The sequence below is a fragment of the Dunckerocampus dactyliophorus genome, chromosome 1, assembly GCF_027744805.1.
Source record: "Dunckerocampus dactyliophorus isolate RoL2022-P2 chromosome 1, RoL_Ddac_1.1, whole genome shotgun sequence".
NCBI classification, from domain to species: Eukaryota; Metazoa; Chordata; class Actinopteri; order Syngnathiformes; family Syngnathidae; genus Dunckerocampus; species Dunckerocampus dactyliophorus.
Genome location: NC_072819.1, coordinates 48,755,938 through 48,774,562, shown reverse-complemented (window position 1 = coordinate 48,774,562; position 18,625 = coordinate 48,755,938). Strand labels below are relative to the sequence as shown.

The 18,625-nt window shown below is 42.6% G+C and overlaps 3 protein-coding genes across 5 annotated transcripts in view; 1 reads left to right on the top strand and 2 right to left on the bottom strand.

Annotated features, from left to right (window-relative positions):
• The window catches only part of LOC129177467 (histone demethylase UTY-like), a 33,465-nt gene extending 29,608 nt beyond the window's left edge, over window positions 1–3,857 (bottom strand). Inside the window, exons 1-2 of one of the 2 annotated variants that reach the window (XM_054768693.1) lie at window positions 3,117–3,857; window positions 2,930–2,993 (exon numbers count right to left, since the gene is read on the bottom strand). In XM_054768693.1, coding sequence (XP_054624668.1) covers window positions 2,930–2,993; window positions 3,117–3,292 — 240 coding nt within the window. In that variant the 5' untranslated portion in view covers window positions 3,293–3,857. The remainder of the gene's footprint in view (window positions 1–2,929; window positions 2,994–3,116) is intronic. The other variant, XM_054768778.1, reaches the window with a different exon arrangement.
• Window positions 3,858–3,921: 64 nt separating this feature from the next.
• Window positions 3,922–12,677, top strand: LOC129177691 (FUN14 domain-containing protein 1). 2 transcript variants are annotated; one of them, XM_054769203.1, is made up of 5 exons: window positions 3,922–4,020; window positions 4,331–4,496; window positions 10,013–10,088; window positions 10,320–10,448; window positions 10,738–12,677. In XM_054769203.1, the coding sequence occupies exons 1-5, from the start codon at window positions 3,996–3,998 to the stop codon at window positions 10,813–10,815; spliced, it is 474 nt and encodes a 157-aa protein (XP_054625178.1). In that variant the 5' UTR covers window positions 3,922–3,995; the 3' UTR covers window positions 10,816–12,677. The 2 variants fall into 2 exon arrangements, with proteins under 2 accessions (XP_054625178.1, XP_054625089.1); XM_054769114.1 differs by having other exon boundaries at window positions 10,320–10,454.
• cenpl (centromere protein L) lies at window positions 9,456–17,543 on the bottom strand. The gene is made up of 5 exons (XM_054768993.1): window positions 17,449–17,543; window positions 16,576–16,747; window positions 16,238–16,489; window positions 15,589–16,152; window positions 9,456–15,511 (listed from the first exon to the last, which is right to left on the bottom strand). The coding sequence occupies exons 1-5, from the start codon at window positions 17,475–17,477 to the stop codon at window positions 15,437–15,439; spliced, it is 1,092 nt and encodes a 363-aa protein (XP_054624968.1). The 5' UTR covers window positions 17,478–17,543; the 3' UTR covers window positions 9,456–15,436.
• Between the last annotated feature and the right edge of the window lie 1,082 nt (window positions 17,544–18,625).

Sequence of the window (18,625 nt, the reverse complement as noted above, 5' to 3'; positions counted from 1 at the left end):
CTCGAAGTAGGAGTCCTTATTTACAAACGGAATATTTTCATAATTATAGCATATAAAACTAGTTTACGAGCTTCTAAATACGTTTTTTAACATTATTAGAGCCCTCTAGGCATAAAATTACACCCCTACAGTCACCTTTACACACATATTACCCAATAAAGTACACATAATGAGAAAATAAGATATGTCAGACAAATAAGACTCGTGTGTGTTGCTGTAAATGTGTTCAGGTGCTCAGGGAGTTGAGTTGGGGCGGACAGGAAGTGACGTCAGGGGTTCAGAGTTGAGTTTGAGCTCGGCGTGGGTTATGGCCGCAACACTAGCCCGTCTTAGGGATTAGTGTCTGTTGTGAGGTAACGCAAACATGCAATAAAACACTGTTGTTGATCAAGTCTGATGCTTGTGTGTCTCACCGAACATTACAGTAACGTTACTGACATCTGGTAACCAGTGTACAATACTACATGTCATCACGTTTTTGAATGAGTCTTCTGAATTCCTGATATGTATTTTACTACATTCAGCCATTTGATGCGTTGCAATGCTTAATTTAGACAAAAAAATACATAAAATTTTCCGTATTCAACCACAAAACAGTACTGTTTAGCAACTCATTCAATAGAAAGACGTATTTAGATGTTTTGTTTTTTTTTGCACAAGCGTCAAGAAGAGGTGATGCTACTCAGCACCACTGTAGAGCGATTTTAAACCATAAAAACGGCAACTAGGTGGCAGAAGTGCATGTGATAAGAGCTCGGCAGCGCTCATAACGGTGCAGGAAACACAGAAGAGAGGAAGGAGGAAGTTGGAGAGCACGGAGGAGTGTAGTGTGCAGAAAGTTACCATTGTCGGGAAAGTTTAACGCATACAAACTCGCACACACGCAAGCAAACACGTGCACATATGTAGTTGAGTTCCAAATGTGAAAACTGTAAATAGTTCATAGTGTTATATTTGTAAATAAATTATTTTGATGTAAAACAACTCCTTTTTTGCGTTGTTTATGTTGGTATAGTCGTTTAGATATTTGAGCTGTCACAAAAGCAAATGAATATTTGTGTCAACATGAAAGTTATGCTTGAAATGTATCTTCACAAAAAATCTGTTTTCCCTTTTCTTGTTGGGAACTGATATTTTCCTGAAACTTACCTTTGTTCTACTGCTGATTACTAAAGAACGGAAAAAGGTATAACCAAACTTTTTTTTTCCCCCTGATGAAAGACGAGAGTCTAATCTTTCTTTTGGCAGGGTCCATGTTTATATAACCATAGAACACAATATACTGTGTGCCTTGAAAGATCGGTCAAAATCGTCTTAAACGGCCGGTACTGATGGGGCTGTCTTTTGAAATGGCTGAGATTGAATGAGTTCATATATTTTCAAAAACGCTACAGTGAAGCCCCGCTAAGTGCGAAGTGGCGAGGGATTGCTGTAATTTTAGGTATAAAAGGTCAGACTTACACCAAACCTTGACTTACATCGCTGTGTATAGCAACGGAACTTGTAACCCGAGGACCACCTGTGCATTGCTCAAGGGTACTTCAACAGGAAGTAAGGAGAGTACCTTGTGCAATTGATTTCCGTTCAAATAAGGCATGCTTTGACATAGGTTAGCAGTGACACTCTGTTCAACGGGCCCGGTAGAACAGGCAGCTGCAGAGGGACCAGAATGTTCCTGCTCCGTGTCCGAACACAGACGTGCCACATAGGAAACACAATCAACAAATTCTGTTTTTTTTTTGTTTGTTTGTTTGTTTTTATAAATCATTGTTGACTGGAAAGAGGATGAGTTTTGCACCAGCTAGTGGACTAATCACTCGAGCTCGTTGACAGTTATTCTGACAAGGTTTCCTGTAGGCCCATGTGCAGCAACATGAGCAGTCAGCACATCCTTGGTATCCTACACCACCTAGCGAGCATATTCATTGATGGCTCCTTAAAAGTGAGCATCACCTTTGCACACATGCAGCAATTGAAAGACCCGGCGCAAAAAAATATCGTTTGCGCCCGATTAGCTCAATAGTGCGCTGGGTGTGGGTGTGCTTGTTTCAAACGAAGCTTTACTACAGAAAAGGCAGACAAGGGAAAACGTAAACAAAAAGGACCCTGGAACGAAAATGGCTACACAAGTAAAACATCCTAATGCACAGCAGAGCCCAACAAATACACGATTTCACCACACCAAAGTGATGCGATGTAACACATCAAACCAGTGCCAGTCCGCCATGCCCCCGCCATCTTGGACAGCCATTATTAAATGTTATTTGCAACGTTTGTCAACGTAGAACCCATCTGGAACGCGGTGCATTCGTTGTAGCAATTGTGTTGTTTTGGCAGGAAAAACGTCAAAAGAAATGCACTTTTATATGGAAGCAGCCAATGTGTTTCGTGAACGTGCATCAATGTAATCCGACGAGGAACACAACACAGTGTGTTATGCGTATATACGTGACAGAGAACCTCCAAAGGAAGACGTTCGACTTTCCTGTAATGGCAGAACAACGTTTCCAGAGGCGAACGCATTGCACAAAACGGCGACGACGTTGTGTTGTGGTGGTACGAATCAGCAGGTCCATACAGACACGCAGATATTATTCTACAAATAGCGTACTGTGGTTCAAAACACAAACACTGCTAAGCAACTGGCAAGGTACACCCTGAAGGCACTTCTAAGCAGGACACCTCGACGAGAGTGACCGCAGGTGCAAGGGGCTCTGATCACCGGATGAGGGGAGCTAACTAGCAAGCTAGCATGCTAACAGAGCCTAGCTGGCCTTGTTCGCCTCTGCGAGAGGGCCGCTTGCATGCAAGCTGGCTAGCCGCTTTGGGGACTGATTCCCTGCCGTGCAATATACTTGATGTGCCGAGCTCAACCCCGGAGACAAGCGTGCAGCTTCAGTCGCACAGTGCATCCAAGTAAATTCGCTACCTTCATCAACAAGGCCTTCGTTCTGGCGCCATCTTCATGGAGCTTCTGAAATCCAAACAGTGAGCTGCAAGCAAAAAGACAACATAGGTGGCTCGATGTTAGTTGCGGGTTACCTCGTTTAAAATCTCCACTTGCAAGGAATGAAAACGATTTAATTTCACGTTACACGCAAAGACAATATCCCCACCTGTCAACCCCGGCCAAGCTGTCCCTCTCCTGGGCTGTCAGTGTCGGAAAGTCCTCCTCTGTTTCACTCGCTTTTCCCGCCGCCATTTTCTTTTCCTCATCACCACCAGAAGCCGAGGCGAGACTCCGAGCAGCAGCGCAGGCAGCAACGGCGACAGACACACTGCACGATTGCATGGAAAATCACAACGCAGAGATGATCGGTTTGCTCCACCGAATCAAACAGGGGGAACCGAAGGAAAGCAAGCGATTAAAAAAACTTTTCCCCCAGCTTGAAAAGATGCGATTCGATGTAGTAAATCCTTTCGGGGGGGGACAGAAGCGCTCCGCGGGCAGATCCTCAAACGTCACATTTTCCTCCTCAAAGTGACTGCATGCCTTAGCTCAAATGCGACCATCGAAATACATCATCCAGTAAGTGAATATTCCACAATTAAACGCCTTTCGTGCGAGAAGATATAAAGTTGTTTTAATTGTGTCACCGAAGCGAACCCACGCGCCGCGGTAGCCACGCCCTCGCCTCTTGTTTATCCAATCAAATCTCGTGGATCTTACCATATGACTTCCCTGACACAGCTCCTCTTATCTGAAACAATTTTCATAATTTCTTTGCAAACCAGTAATGTAATGTCATATAACTTTTCATTAAGTAAAACCCACAAGTCTTCTATCAGAATGCCCTTATAACACGAATTTGTTGCCACGTAAAAACCCACGTGACTCAAAAGTGAATTCTGGTAGCCAGGACATCCATCCTTCCAACCATCGCTCATTTCGTTGAGCTATATTGAAGCATTTTTAACTGACGTGGCAGAGCGTCATCATGTGGGCGTGGCTTAGCATTGTCAACATCCTGTTAACGTAACCCTGCCCCTCCAAAATGGCGACCGTGGACCAGAGGGAAGGTTAGAAATGTTGTTTATTGGAACTACCGATGGCATTGCTCTTATCAGACACCTGCTGAACATTTTACTCTCTAAAGTAGATATTTATCAGACGCCTCCCATTGCCGTTCGATAATGCCATATGTCGCCATGAAATATCTGTTTATAGCCATTTGACGATGGCTTGCAAATATTGGCGCCTGTATTTTTTGGTCACTTATGGGTCATGTACTGTCTGCCAGTTCCGCATGATTCCGTTACGATGAAGTCAATATGCACTGCCACGATCATTTGTTGTCGATTTAATATTTCTACCAATTCGCCTCAACAGGCCAAGAAGAGCCCGAGAGTGATGAGGAGGTGTACGAGGTGGTGGACCTGACAGAATATGCTCGGAGGCATCAGTGGTGGAGCAGGGTGTTTGGAAACAACTCAGGCCCGATAGCTGAGAAGTACTCTGTGGCTACCCAACTCATGATGGGAGGCCTGACAGGCTGGTAAGCATCAGAAGAAAAAGTTCAACACAGTCTCAGTTTTGAACAACAGCATAGAGCAGCTGGAATAGGCTCCAGCTCTGGATGCCAAGGGTCATGGTCATAGTTTATTTGTTTAGGACATGCTTAAAAGAAAACTGCACTTTTTAAAAAATTTTGCCCATCAATCCTTATGTGAAACATGAACACACGTTTTTCTTTTCTGTGCGTTCTAAAGCTATAAAAACAGATAAAAAGAAGCAGCCATCAAAGCATCTAATGGGACACACCTATTCTGCCTAGAAAGCTGGCTATTAAAACATCTCCAAAAACCTCCCAACATTTTATATTGATGCTGTAACCATGTAGTGACAGGCACATTGATTATAACATGTGACACTTACAGTATTTTGCTGTATTTTGGTCATTTTAAGCATTAGCGGACCTTCCTACCCGGGCGCATTGATTTCACATCGCAACATGGACAGGAACGCCGACACCTAGCGTTAACTTATCCAAACTCAAAAACACAGCAGCAGTGGCTGCAGTTCAAATATGTAGCGTTACCTTTCGGTAGTGGCCTGACGCACTGTGAGACACTCGGCCAAACTAGTCGCGAGCCGGCTAGAAGCTAGCCGGTGTGGTGTGGCAAGGCGTCACCCTGCCAGTAAAGTCGTTCTCTGGCGTAACAACGTTAAAGGGATACTTTGACATGAAGCTGTATGACATCCCCATCAGCAGTGTAGTACATCAACAGTGACTTAAATATCAGGAGAACGTCGACTGAGGTGAGTCATGTCCGTCGAAATATTCAGACATTATGTTGGCTTGTCTTCAAAGCTCATTTCTGGTCACGTGACGGTGACGAGGCGGCGGTGGGTCGGTGAAATTCAACTAATCTGTTCCAGACACCCAAAAATATGATCACAAAACAAATTTTATAGAGACAAATTTTTATTTGAATGTGAACAATGTGATATAATTATAAGTGATGAGATGAACATTTAATGTAATTTTTTTACCTTTTATTGAGGACTCTTGTTGGCGCACATGGAGAGGGTGGAGGTGAGGGGACGCCATCTTCATACATTGCGATGAGTGTTTTCTTGACTTCAATAGTGTTTATCGCCCTCTGTATTAAATTGCTGGCACTCGCAAATTTCTTTGGACCCATGGCGGGTTATTTAGCAGTCTAACTAAAAAAAAAATGGACGGACAGTGAGTCAGCAATGTTCAGGGCGCTTTGTTTGGGCACTTGATTTTATGGAACAATACAGTACAGGGCTAGTTTGTACGATACACAATGACGACAAATATGAGGCATTCAAAAGACGTGATATGAAGTGTAATACATCATATGTGACTTGTTTGCGCCTTTAAAGGGATAGTTTGGATTTTTTGACATGAAGTTGTATGGCATCCGCATCAGCAGTGTAGTCCCCCAACTTGGTCTCCTGAGTCCTCAGTCGGATTTCGATGATGAAGAACGCAGTTCCGCTTAGTTGCTGGGGCCATTTAAGTAAAGAGTTTGGCTTCTCAAAACAATGCATTCAAAAGAGTTATACGTGACAAAAATGGCTTCTCAAAAAACAAAAAAAATCAGACCTCACAAAAAGCTCAGCGTTATATTTGTCTCCCGCCGTATGCGTCCGAACTCCACACGCCTGTGCATTCATGTGCATGTGATGAAGACACTCACACCTTCTTCCGCCATGGAACACATGCGTAAACAAGACGGCCGCGGCGCTCTGTTGCGGAAGAAGAGAGGTATTACCACGAGTGTTTTCATCACATACACATGAACGCATAGGAGACAGTGCGCAGGGATACGGCACAAGACAAATATAACGGCAAGCGTTTTGTGAGGTCTGCATTTTTGTGATGCAAATGTATTCATCTCTTGAACGCATATTGTTTTGAGAAGCCAAACTCCTTACTTAAATGTCTCCAGCAACTAAGCGGAACTACATTCGTCATCACCGAAATCCGACCAGAACTGGACTCAGGAGACCAAGTGTGTGTGTGTGTGTGTGTGTGTGTGTGTGTGTGTGTGTGTGTGTGTGTGTGTGGGGGGGGGGGGGGGGGGGGGGGGGGTCACTGTTATTGGACTACACTGCTGATGGGATGTCATACAATTTTAAAAAATCCGAACTATCCCTTTAAGAAGCGGGGCCTGGGAAGTGACATGTGTGACGTCAGTTGGCTTGAGTTGACTCTGTAGAGAGTGGTCGACAGCAGCTCCTGTGTGAATTTTAACTTAATGTGTTCTCTGCTTTTTAATAAATCGATTGAAGTGCATCGTGAGTTGTATTCTCCACTGGCCACTAGGTGTCAGTAATGTTACACTGATAAGACAGTCACCAGTAAGGGAGGTTATTTCATGTCTAGAGGTCTGTAATAATGATAAAAAAAACATATTTAGAGGGTCATAAACAGGTTTTCTAGGGTCTAATTATGAATATATTCCATTTATTAATATTGAGTCCTACTTTTTTCCACGTCAGGCCTGGAACCAAGTAACCGCGATAAACGAGGGACATGTACATGCCTCTGCTGTTGAGATGAATAATTAATACAGTAATTGTTAAATTGCATGTTTTTTGTATTGTTCCTGCGTGTAGTAAGGGCAGTTGTCGGTATGATTGAAAACTAGATAAGTGATCGACCCCGATCTGTGTCATCATTGTCGGGTGACAATATTGTACTATTATGACCATATATTATCATAATATTGTATGTTATGATGATAAACTGGACTGGGAAAATAAAGCATCTATCCATCGATACATAAGTCATGTGCTTCCTTGGCGATGTTTTGGTTTAATTCATTTTGAACATGCATACAGTTACACTGGAGTACACCACATACAGTACTATGATTCACAGTTCCATATGTCCAAAAAAGGAGTAGGAAGAAGCAAAGCTTATTTATTCATACCCCCTATCCGTTTCACATCAATTGCAATACATTTGTTCACCTTCTGTATTCCAATGTACTCTTTGCCAATTGTAAACATATACTGTAGGAAAATGATAAAGCAATATAACAGTGTGGTGCAATGAGAGTCAAGGTTAATAATTACTGTGAGGAAATTGCAGTATACGACAGACTGAATGATCAAATTAATGGATAATGGTTAGTAGTTGAAAGAGACGTAGTTGGATAATGAGTGAGTACAGTCAATGTACTCACCAGAAATGAAGAGTTAGTAAATGCAGGCGTGCTTGGACATAGCATTGTATGTACACAGTGGTTCAGGGTTCTTGTCCTTTGTCCTTGTACTTTGGAAACATCAACTGCTTGTACTGTTTCTTGAAATCACTAATTTTAGTGCATTGCTTGAGTTCCTTACTCAATCCGTTCCATAATTTCATTCCACATACTGAAATGTTGAAGGTTTTTAGCTTTGTTCTTGTATACAGACCCTTTCCAAAAAATTAGAATATCATGGAAAAGTTTATTTATTTACATAATTCCATTCAAAAAGTACAATTTTCATAGATTACATATTCAGGCCCCACAATTTAAAAGATGTCAAGTATTTATTTGTTAATTTTTATATAATTTTGGCTTCCAGCTCATAAAACCCACAAAAACAGGAATTCAAAAAGTTAGAATACTGTGAAGAAATCACCATTTACCTCTCCGCTTTTGCAGGAAAAAAGAAGAAAGATATAAGGATTACATCAAAACACTCAAAATATGGTACTTTCAAAACGATATGTCAATCTTCAGTACTTGGTTGGGAATCCCTTTGCCTTAATCACTGCCTCAATGCGCCGTGGCATTGAGGCAATCAGCCTTTGGGAGTTATGGAAGCCCCTGATTTCCTTGATTTCCTTTTTTGTTTTTGGGTCTGTTGCCCCTCATTTTCCTCTTGATTATACTCCATGAATTCTCAATGGGGTTTAGAGCCCACGAGTTGGCTGTCCAGTCAAGCACTGTGACAGCATGGGCATCAAACCAGGTTTTGGTGCTTCTGGTGGCAGGTCCTGCTGGAAGAGGAAATCTGAATCTCCATACAGATCCTCAAGTCCTCTCAAACATTCTGGTAGACTGTTGCGCTGACCTTGGATTTAAGAAAGCAGAGTTTACCAACACCTGCAGCGGACATTGCACGCCAAATTATGACTGACTGTGGATATTTCACACTGGACCTCAAGCAGCTTGGGTTGTGTTCCTAACCAGTCTTCCTCCAAACCCTTGGACGTTGATTCCTGAATGAAAGGCACACTTTGCTTTAATGGGAAAAGAGGACCATGGACCACTGGTCAATGTCTGGTGCAGATGTTGGTAAACTCTGCTTTCTTAAATCCAAGGTCAGTCGACCAGAATGTTTTAGAGGACATCATGATTCCTTCTGCTGAGGAGCTGTATGGAGATGCAGATTTCATCTTCCAGCAGGTCCTGGCCCCTGCCCATACCACCCTGAGCACCAAAACCCGGTTTGATGCCCATGCCGTTACAGTGCTTGACTAGCCAGCCAACTTGCCAGATCTAAACCCCATTGAGAATTCATGGGGTATTATCAAGAGGAAAATGAGGGGCACCGGACCCAAAAACAAAGAAGAGCTGACAGCAAGCATCAAGGAAATCTGGGCTTCCATAACTCCCAGCCAATGCCACAGGCTGATCCAAGCAGTGATTAAGGCAAAGGGATTCCCAACCAAGTTTTGAAAGTACCATATTTTGATTGATTTGATGTGATCCTTTCCCTGCGATTGGCTGGCGACCAGTCCAGGGTGTAGCCAACCGCTCGCCCGAAGTTAGCTGGGATAGGCTCCAGCATACCGCTGCGACCCTAATGAGGATAAGCGGCATAGAAAATAGATGGATGGATGGATGATGTCATCCTTATTTGAGAAGTAAATGGTGATTTCTTCACAGGATTCTAATTTTTTGAATTCCCGTTTTTGTGGGTTTTATGAGCTGCAAGCTAAAATTATCTCAAAATAAACAAATACTTTGTTTAAATTGTGGGCCCTGAATCTAAAATAAAGTTTAACTTTTTGAATGGAATTATGGAAATAAACTTGTCCATGATATTGAAATTGTTTGGAAGGGGTCTGTCTAAGTGTTTTTAAGTCGAATCTTTCCCTAAGGTCATATTTCTCCTCTCTTGTTGGGAGGAATTGTATGACATTTTGCCGTAGCAGGTTATTGTATGCTGGCCTTGCGTTTTGTTAAGGTTTTTATGCATGTTTCCTTTCGACAAAGCTATTTTTTTGGTGAACTTTATGATGATGACAGGTCACGATCATGTCATTCATGCATGTGCTGCTCCAACTCGTCCGCTCAGCACATCATTTGCAATTAAATCTGATCCTGATCCCACTGAGGACAAGTTATATAGAAAATTGATATTTTTTCAAACCTGCAAATCAAAATAACACAAAATATGCGCCAGTAATTCAGTTTCTCTGGGAGTCGGGGCCGTGGTTCCATCCCAACCATTGTGCCACACTTTGGAAACCCCTGGCATAGAGTGTATGTTGCCTTGTATTTATTTATTTGTCTGTCACCCTCTCAATGTGTGCAGGTGTGCTGGTTACGTCTTCCAGAGAGTTGGGAAGGTCGCGGCAACCGCCGTCGGCGGAGGGTTTCTACTTTTACAGGCGAGAGACACTCACACTTTACGGACCATGAATATGGGCATCAAGTGTTATCCTGTGCTTGCTGCACAGCCAGGCGGATGCCACGCCAGTAATATTTCTAGTAATGATGGTACATCACCATTGGTGTTTACGTTTTTAAATATGAAAAAAATGGGGCGCAGCAACTACTTAGATTTACCAGGAAAACTTGACTGCCTTGCTTTTCAAATTCCAAATTCTCTTCCCACTCAGATCGCCAATCACAGTGGCTACGTGCAGGTGGACTGGAAGAAAGTGGAGAAGGACGTGAACAAAGCAAAGAAACACCTGAAGAAGAAAGCGAACAAAGCAGCCCCTGAATTAAACACATTCATTGAGGAGGTAAAGGTATCAGTAATGAAGTTCACTATTCCTGTCCTCCTTACTATTGTGTGATTGAATGGCTGGCTTTCCGCCACAAACAAGAAAACACTGCCACCTATTGGACTAACAGGTACATTGCACCCGTCAGCTGTGCTGTTGCAGGTCTCATAAATACAAGCTTTGCACCTATGCAGAGTATATTTTTGAAACTAAACAGCATCCTCCAATATTTCTTTACCCTTCTACTGTACTTAGTTTCTGCCTCAACCCTTCTAAGTTGACACACATTCTCTCCCCTATAATGCAGGCCACAGATTTTATAAAGAGGAACATTGTCCTGTCCAGCGGCTTTGTCGGAGGATTCTTCCTGGGTTTGGCCTCGTAGAAGCCACTACCTGCACCGTGTGTTACGTCACTACATAGATTGCTTTCATCCCCCTTAGTACTGCTGTTTTCCCTGTGTGCATTGATCAGTGGGATTCTTTTGAATATTAAATATATGATGCACGGCGTATCAGTGGTAAACATTTACATTTGTAAATGACTACACTACTCTTTCATTGTGTGTGTGTGAGAAATGCTGGATTGTACTCCTCACTTTGGGCTCAGTGATGCATGTCTATTCTAATGTATTTCTGTAGTAGGCGCTGATCACAGATTGGTATGCTAACACGGCTGTAATGACAGGTAGCAGTTTAAAGCCTCTTGGCTACACTGATGGCCGAATGAGACGGATATGGAGTATATAGTACAAGACATACCTTAAAATGTGATTACAAATATTCATTGTAACAGTCTTGAACGTTACTGTGCCAACAATATTACGTGTATTTATATTTTTTTTTACTTAAAACATGTCAATGCAGTGTGATGGCAGAATGAGAATCTGACCAGGCTCCCTCATGCATTTAGTAGTGTGCACACCAGCGCTGGTCACTTTACTCACCAATACGTTTTTATTGGTTTGCCTTATTTTATTGGTACCTACAGTGGTGTGAAAAAGTGTTTGCCCCTTTCTGATTTCTTTCTTTTTTTTTTTTTGCATGTTTGTCACACTTAAATGTTACAGATCATCAAACAAATTTAAATCTTAGTCAATGACAACACAACTGAACAGAAAAGGAAGTTTTGAAATGAAACTTTTTATTATAAAGTGGGGGAAAAAAATCCAAAGCTACATGTCCCTGTGTGAATAAGTGATTGCCCCCTAAACCTAATAATGATTGGGGCCCCCCTTAGCAGGAACAACTGCAATCAAGCATTTGTGATAACTTGCAATGAGTCTCTTACAGCGCTGGGGAGGAATTTTGGCCCACTCCTCTTTGCAGAATTGTTGTCATTCAGCCACATTGGAGGGTTTTCCAGCATGAAGCGCCTTTTTAAGGTCATGCCACAGCATCTCAATAGGATTCAGGTCAGGACTTGGACTAGGCCACTCCAAAGTCTTCATTTGGTTTTTCTTCAGCCATTCAGAGGTGGACTTGCTGGTGTGTTTTGGATCATTGTCCTGCTGCAGAACCCAAGTTGGTTTCAGCTTGAGATCACCAACAGATGGCCGGACATTCTCCTTCAGCAGAATTCATGCTTTCATTCAAATCTTCCAGGTCCTGAAGCAGCAAAACAGCCCCAGACCATCACACTACCACCACCATATTTTACTGTTGCTATGATGTTCTTTTTCTGAAATGCTGCGTTACTTTTACGCCAGTTGTAATGGGACACACACCTTCCAAAAAGTTCAACTTTTGTCTCGTCAGACCACAGAGTATTTTCCCAAAGGTCTTGGGGATCATCAAGATGTTTTCTGGAAAAATTGAGACGAGCCCTAATGTTCTTTTTTTCAGCAGTGGTTTTGGTCTTGGAACGCTGCCATTTGTGACCTCTTGGATGAGTTGGGGGGTGGGGGTGGGGTCATGTAGGTTTGGATTTCCCCCCCTCCCTTTATATAAAGTTTTATTTAAAAACTGCATTTTGTGTTCACTTGTGTTGTCATTGACTAATATTTAAATTAGTTTGATCGTCTCAAACATTTAAGTGTGACAAACATGCATAAAAAGAACTCAGGAAGGGGGCAAACTCTATATCAGGTTCTTGTATGTGTTGCCATGATTTTGTTCCCTTAACATTTTTGACAGCTGTATACAATTTGTTGGGTTACTTATTTTGGATTCTTGCAGGTTTTTTTTTTTACAGAACATAAATTAAAGGATTTGCCAAGAGTTGTCCGGATTAAAGAATATCACATTGTTTGGTTGTTTACTTTTGTGAAAGTCAAGAATACAAGGGTGTAAATTTTGTAACCAAATGAGTAAAAATTTGTTTTTATTGTAATGATAAAATGACAAAAACAAGCAGCTGCAAATGAATATACAGTTGTGCAAAAGTCTTAGGCCACTGGAATGTCATGCAGCATAGCACACCTCCAAGCCCAAGCTGTTAGGAAAAGTGAAAGGAATATTAGTGAAGAGACATATTTGTTCATTATCAGGCTACTTCCTGGTTTGTGAATGAAGTAGAAGACATGGCATGGCAAAAACTACAATTGTAGGTGATGTGTGGTTCCATTCGGGCCTCAAATAGTTAATTCCTGTATCTGCATGTTTGTCTAAATCCTCACCAAAATGTGATGGGTTCTCATCACTGTCCCATATGCACCATCAGTGGCCTGTGGCTCTGGAAAATAGTAAAAGTTTTTTTTTTTTTTTTTTGGTGGTGCCCCAAATCTGTGAAAAAGGTTTTGTCTTCTTCAGCTATCTGTACTTCTACTTAGTTGTGCTATGTGAGCTCTGTGAACATGTCATTAAAATGAGTAATTACAACATCACAGCTAGTGGTGGCCAAAGACTTTTGCACAGCACTATTTGTATATAGACTGTACATAGGCCAACATATATGAAATAGACGAGGTGTCTCCAACTTTTTTTCTTCTGAGAAGTACTTTTACAAACTAAAATGCCTACCCAAACAAACCGAACAAGCTTGTTTTGCCATTGGTGCTCACATCTTGTATTAAAACATCAGCAATGTTTTGTTCATCTGCATCTTGTATTCTCGGGGTTCCTATGGATTTGACATTTCAACATTCCATACTTTTTCCTAGACTCCCCCCAGTCAGTAAATAGGTGTCTCATTCTGCAACAATAATCAATTAAAATTTAATCGACAACTACTTCATTAATGGGAATTTGATTTAAACATAAAAATAAATATCCTAGATTTCCGCCTCTCAAATGTGAATACTTTTCCAGTTCTTTAGTCATCCATGAAAGCAGACATACTATCTTTGTATAAGAGTAGGGCTGTCCTACCTAGTTATGGGGCATGAACTGATTCCAAGAAAACCCGAACAGTCCTGCTGTGATCGATTCGATGCTCTAGAATACAACGACGTGGATGAATGACAATATTCACATGGCTATGACAGCTATACATGGCTTTCATCACTATTCCTGTTACTTTGACAAAAAGAAAGGAGAGGTGAGCTATAGTGGTGTGAAAAAGTGATTGCCCCCTAAACCTAATAACTGGTTGGGCCACCCTTAGCAGCAACAACTGCAATCAAAACTTGCTGGTGTGTTTTGCATCATTGTCCTGCTGCTGGCAAAATGGAGACGAGCCTTAATGTTCTTTTTGTTCAGCAGTGGTTTTGGTCTTGGAAGTTTGCCAAGCAGGCTGTTTTTGCCCAGCGTCTTTCTTATGGTGGAGTCATGAACACTGACCTTAACTGAGGCAAGTGAGGCCTGCAGTTCTTTGGATGTTGTTGTGGGGTCTTTTGTGACCTCTTCGACGTCACTGCGCTCTTGGGGTCACTGTGGTTGGCCGGCCGCTCCTGGGAAGGTTCACCACTGTTCCGTGTTTTCGCCATTTGTGGATAATGGCTCTCACTGTGGTCCGCTGGAGTCCCAAAGCTTTAGAAACGGCTTTAACCTTTTCCAGACTAGGGGCAATCACTTTTTCCACACAGGGCCATGTAGGTTTGAATGTTTTTTTCTCCCTTAATAATAAAAAGTTTCATTTAAAAACTGCATTTCGTTTTCAGTTGTGTTGTCAATGACTAATATTTACATTTGTTTGATGATGTGAAACATTTAAGTGTTACAAACATGCAAAAAAAAAAAAAAAAATCAGAAAGGGGGCAAACAGTTTTTCAAAACACTGTACATCGACAGAACCCTCCCCTTTCAGCACCATGTCAACCAGGTAACCTGAACTGCTTTCTTCCACCTAAAAAACATTGCCTGTCTTCGGCCTTCCCTCTCTCCTTCTGTTGCTGAAACTCTTATCCACGCCTTCATCACCACCAGACTCGACTACTGCAAGAGCATCTTCTACGGCCTCCCATGCAAAACCCTCCTTAGACTTCAGTAAAATTCTGAACTCCGCTGCCTGCCTACTCAAACGCACCCTCCGTGACCAGATCACCCCCGTCCTTCAAAACCTCCACTGGCTCCTAATTCCATACCGCATGCAGTTTCAAATTCTTCTACTCACTTTAAAAGCTCTACATAACCTGGCCCCCCGCCTACCTCACTGATCTTCTCCTTTTCCACTCCCCAACACCCCCTCTGCTCCTGACGCCAACCTCCTGTCACCACCCTCAATGGCCAAGCACCAGAGCCTACAGCTTCGCTGCCCCCTCCCTCTCAAACGCCTTCTGCAGTTTCTTGAAAAGCGCTTTTAAATAAGATGCGTTATCATTTAATCACAGCCTTAACGACAGCTTGAGGATTTTTTTTGTAGGTGCACGTCAGGTTACGCACTGAGACTGAACAAGGAACCCAAAACCGGCGAAACCCAACAAAATGCCTACCTGAGAGCAGCCAAGTGTACAAGCGTATTCACATGCAGTGTACAAAAAATGCGTGTATGTTGGCGGGCCTGCGCGCGGGAATTCAATTCCTACTTCACTAAAAGTTTGTGGGTGTTTTTCCCCACTCACTGAAATGTCCATCTATTAAATATTTGCAGCAACTAACCACAATGTCTTTTACCATCTGCGTGTTTCTTCAAATAGGCATTTTGAGGAGGGCGCACTCGGTCAGCAGCGTCAGCATGGTAGTCATGTATTTGCTGTTGGAAAACTGAAACAGAAAGCAGACACAACAAAAGTTAGTCTCCTCTGTGTTTTTAATGAAAATCCTGTCTGGGATGAAGGTACCTTGATCTTGCCGCTACATTTGGCTGTGCCCAGCGCCGTGGACACAGAACTCAGGCTCCCGGCTGATAGATCCACCCTGAAGTGTCGGTAGAAGTGGCACATGAGTCCCCTCATGAGCCTCATCACCTCCTCAATGTCGATACTGTCCTGTTCTTTCATCATTTCCTGTGAATCCCTTCTCACGCTGCACCACAGCTGCCAGGCATCAATGGGATCGACAGAATAGGTGACCCGTAGCAGCGGCACCACTGGAAGAGTCCACATCATTTTGAGTTGCTGGATGTCGGACTCCGCGTGGCAGTTGGTCCAAAGTGCCACCAACCACTGCAAGCTCGTGTGGCTTATATCCAACGGTGCAAAGCAACAGTCAAAATTCCTCTGGAACCACGATTTGACCAAAGCGGCGAGAGCTTCCGTCCCGCTGCTGCCAAATAGGGGCAGACAAATAAAATCTTTTGGAAGCGAGTTAATGTAATCGGGGCTGCCATTGATACATGTTAGCCAGCCTTTCCATACTTCCTTCTGCAGCTCATCCTGCCTTGCAAACAGCGGCTTAGAATAAATCTGCAGGGTGAGGGAAGAGGGAAGGGGACATCCATAAAATGACAACTGTCTGAGCATCTCCTACAAAAAACTGTCCCACACTCACCTGTATTAAGACAGTCTCAGGATCAAGTTCTGTCTGGGCCATCCCCTGAACCACAGAGAAAGATACTCTGAGGCTCAGTGCTCCTTCCACCCCCACCCCCAGGCCTTGCTGCTTTTCTGCTGTCAGATACGCAGAGAGCTGCCGGGCGTAGCTCTTCAGTTGAGTGTAACAGAACTGGTAGAGGGGTGTGATGCAGGACAGCTGCCACTCTGTTTTCATCAGTGAGGCCAGCTGCTGGGCGTCCACCTTATCCTGTGACGAGTATAGAGGATGGGTATGACGACCATTCTGTGTTCCTATCATCAAGCAGCACGTGACTTTGGTTAGGGATGGCTCACCACGATATTGTGCAACTTCGGTGCTTTTCTGATGGTGTTGAGCCGCCGTGATGTCATCGCTGGCGTGAAGCAGAGACGTGAAGCTGCCCCTAAACAGCTGCGGTATGACTGCCGACAGCTCCTGCTTTTACTCCTCCTCTGGGCAACACTATTGAGGGGTGTCCTTGTTGCGCTACAAACCAGGCAGTTTCATGATTTCTCTGCACCACTTGAAACCTCAGCAAACGTACACATGGCGCTAACATTTGAATGCACACCCACTGTCTTCCTGCTCTGCCTTTGCAAGCCACGCCCCCACGTAACACACACGCATGCACATTAGTTATGTTTGTTGTCTGCTAAAAAGCGATTTGACAGACTTTAGCTTCTCACGTTAGCTATCACTGAATGTATAGCCTATCACATCCAGACTATGACTCCAAAGTGTAGGGTCGCTTCTTGCTACGCAAGTCATCTTATTCAGCCCGCAGATTTTTTTTTAAACAAATATAAAGATACATTTATTTGCTCAAATTGTTCTTTTAAAACACGTGCCAGCCGGTGGTGTCTTATTTTTTTTCGTTTTCGACAGCACATTTAAGTCTCAAATAAAAAAAAATCCTCACCGGTATTGCAGTTGACAATGGCGACGGTATCCACGCTTGAGAAACTCAACATGCTATTCTACTAACTTAGCAACTTAGGCATTACGGTACAATAGAAGACGCAACACACACGCCCTGACATACTGTGCATCCCATTGTTCAAAACACCGTCTCTCGACAAACAAACGTTCCCTAACGCCGTATTAGGTCAGCTCTGGAAATGCACGAAATGGCACATACTCGTTTAGCAAACCAATGTATTTGTTTACTTCTGAAAACATGAGATTACCTGTTCTGGTGGGGATCCATATTTTCCATTTCGACAGCGCCGGAAGCAGGTTTGAACACCGCGCTTTCTCATGTGTCCACGCGCTCAAATGCACCAATCACAGCAGTCCAAACCGGAAGTAGGCTATATAGTGCACATTTTATAACTAAATATGAAATGTTGTCAATTGCGCCTTGTCGGCAAGAGCGATTTAGTTGATTCAGACATTTTTGGCAGTTTCCTACAGTTTTTCAAACACTATATTACACAAACCTCCAACATCTCTCCTCCTTCCTGAAGACACTGGTGGTCCAACGTTTTTCGACATTTCATTCATCCACTTAATTGCCACATTTACATTTCTATGTGGCTATAAAATATTATATATGATATCCACTATTAGCGCAAGTGCACTATTTGAATCAGATCTCGTGGAACGTTTATACTGCATTGATGACCACATCAAGAGCCAATCAAATTGCCAATTACTACCAGTGGGTATACACTACGGGTGAGTGATACTGCAAATTTAGGTGTCGATTCGACAGCTAGTGAATACAGGGCCGGTACTGACGATACCGATACTTTTTGCTTTGAAGATTTTCAAGATGGCTGAATGATTTCGTCTTTAATTTGTTGATCATTATCACAATCTAAAAAAAATATAGGAAAAGCAACAAAAAATATATTTTTAAACAATTGAGGAACATACAGTATACAAATACCACAATGAACAATATAAACAAAAAAATACAGTTATTACCTTTTATTACATACAATTGTTTTTGCAAAATAAAGCCAGTAATGCAAAAATAAGTAAACAAAAGCAAAAACTACAACTGGCTCTCATTCAAATCTTTTGGATTTTTGCTCCCAAAACCTTCCAATGTCTTATCCCCTCACTTTGGAAACAATATATACATACAGTATATGACAGTACCAACATTGTAACAACATGTAACATAACAAAAAACATATATTTCTGAAACTAGACGTAAAACGGTGTATAAAAATATCAATCTGATTAAACCAGTATTGGTCCGATACTGACTAACCTTGGTGTCAAAATTGTCGATGTTTGAGTCAATCCGCCCACCGCTAGTGTAAATCACCAGTGGACGCGAGCAGAGGGGATGCAGCGCCATCCTGCAGATGAGCTTCTTCCTCGGTTACTTTATAAATGAAGACTCGTACGATT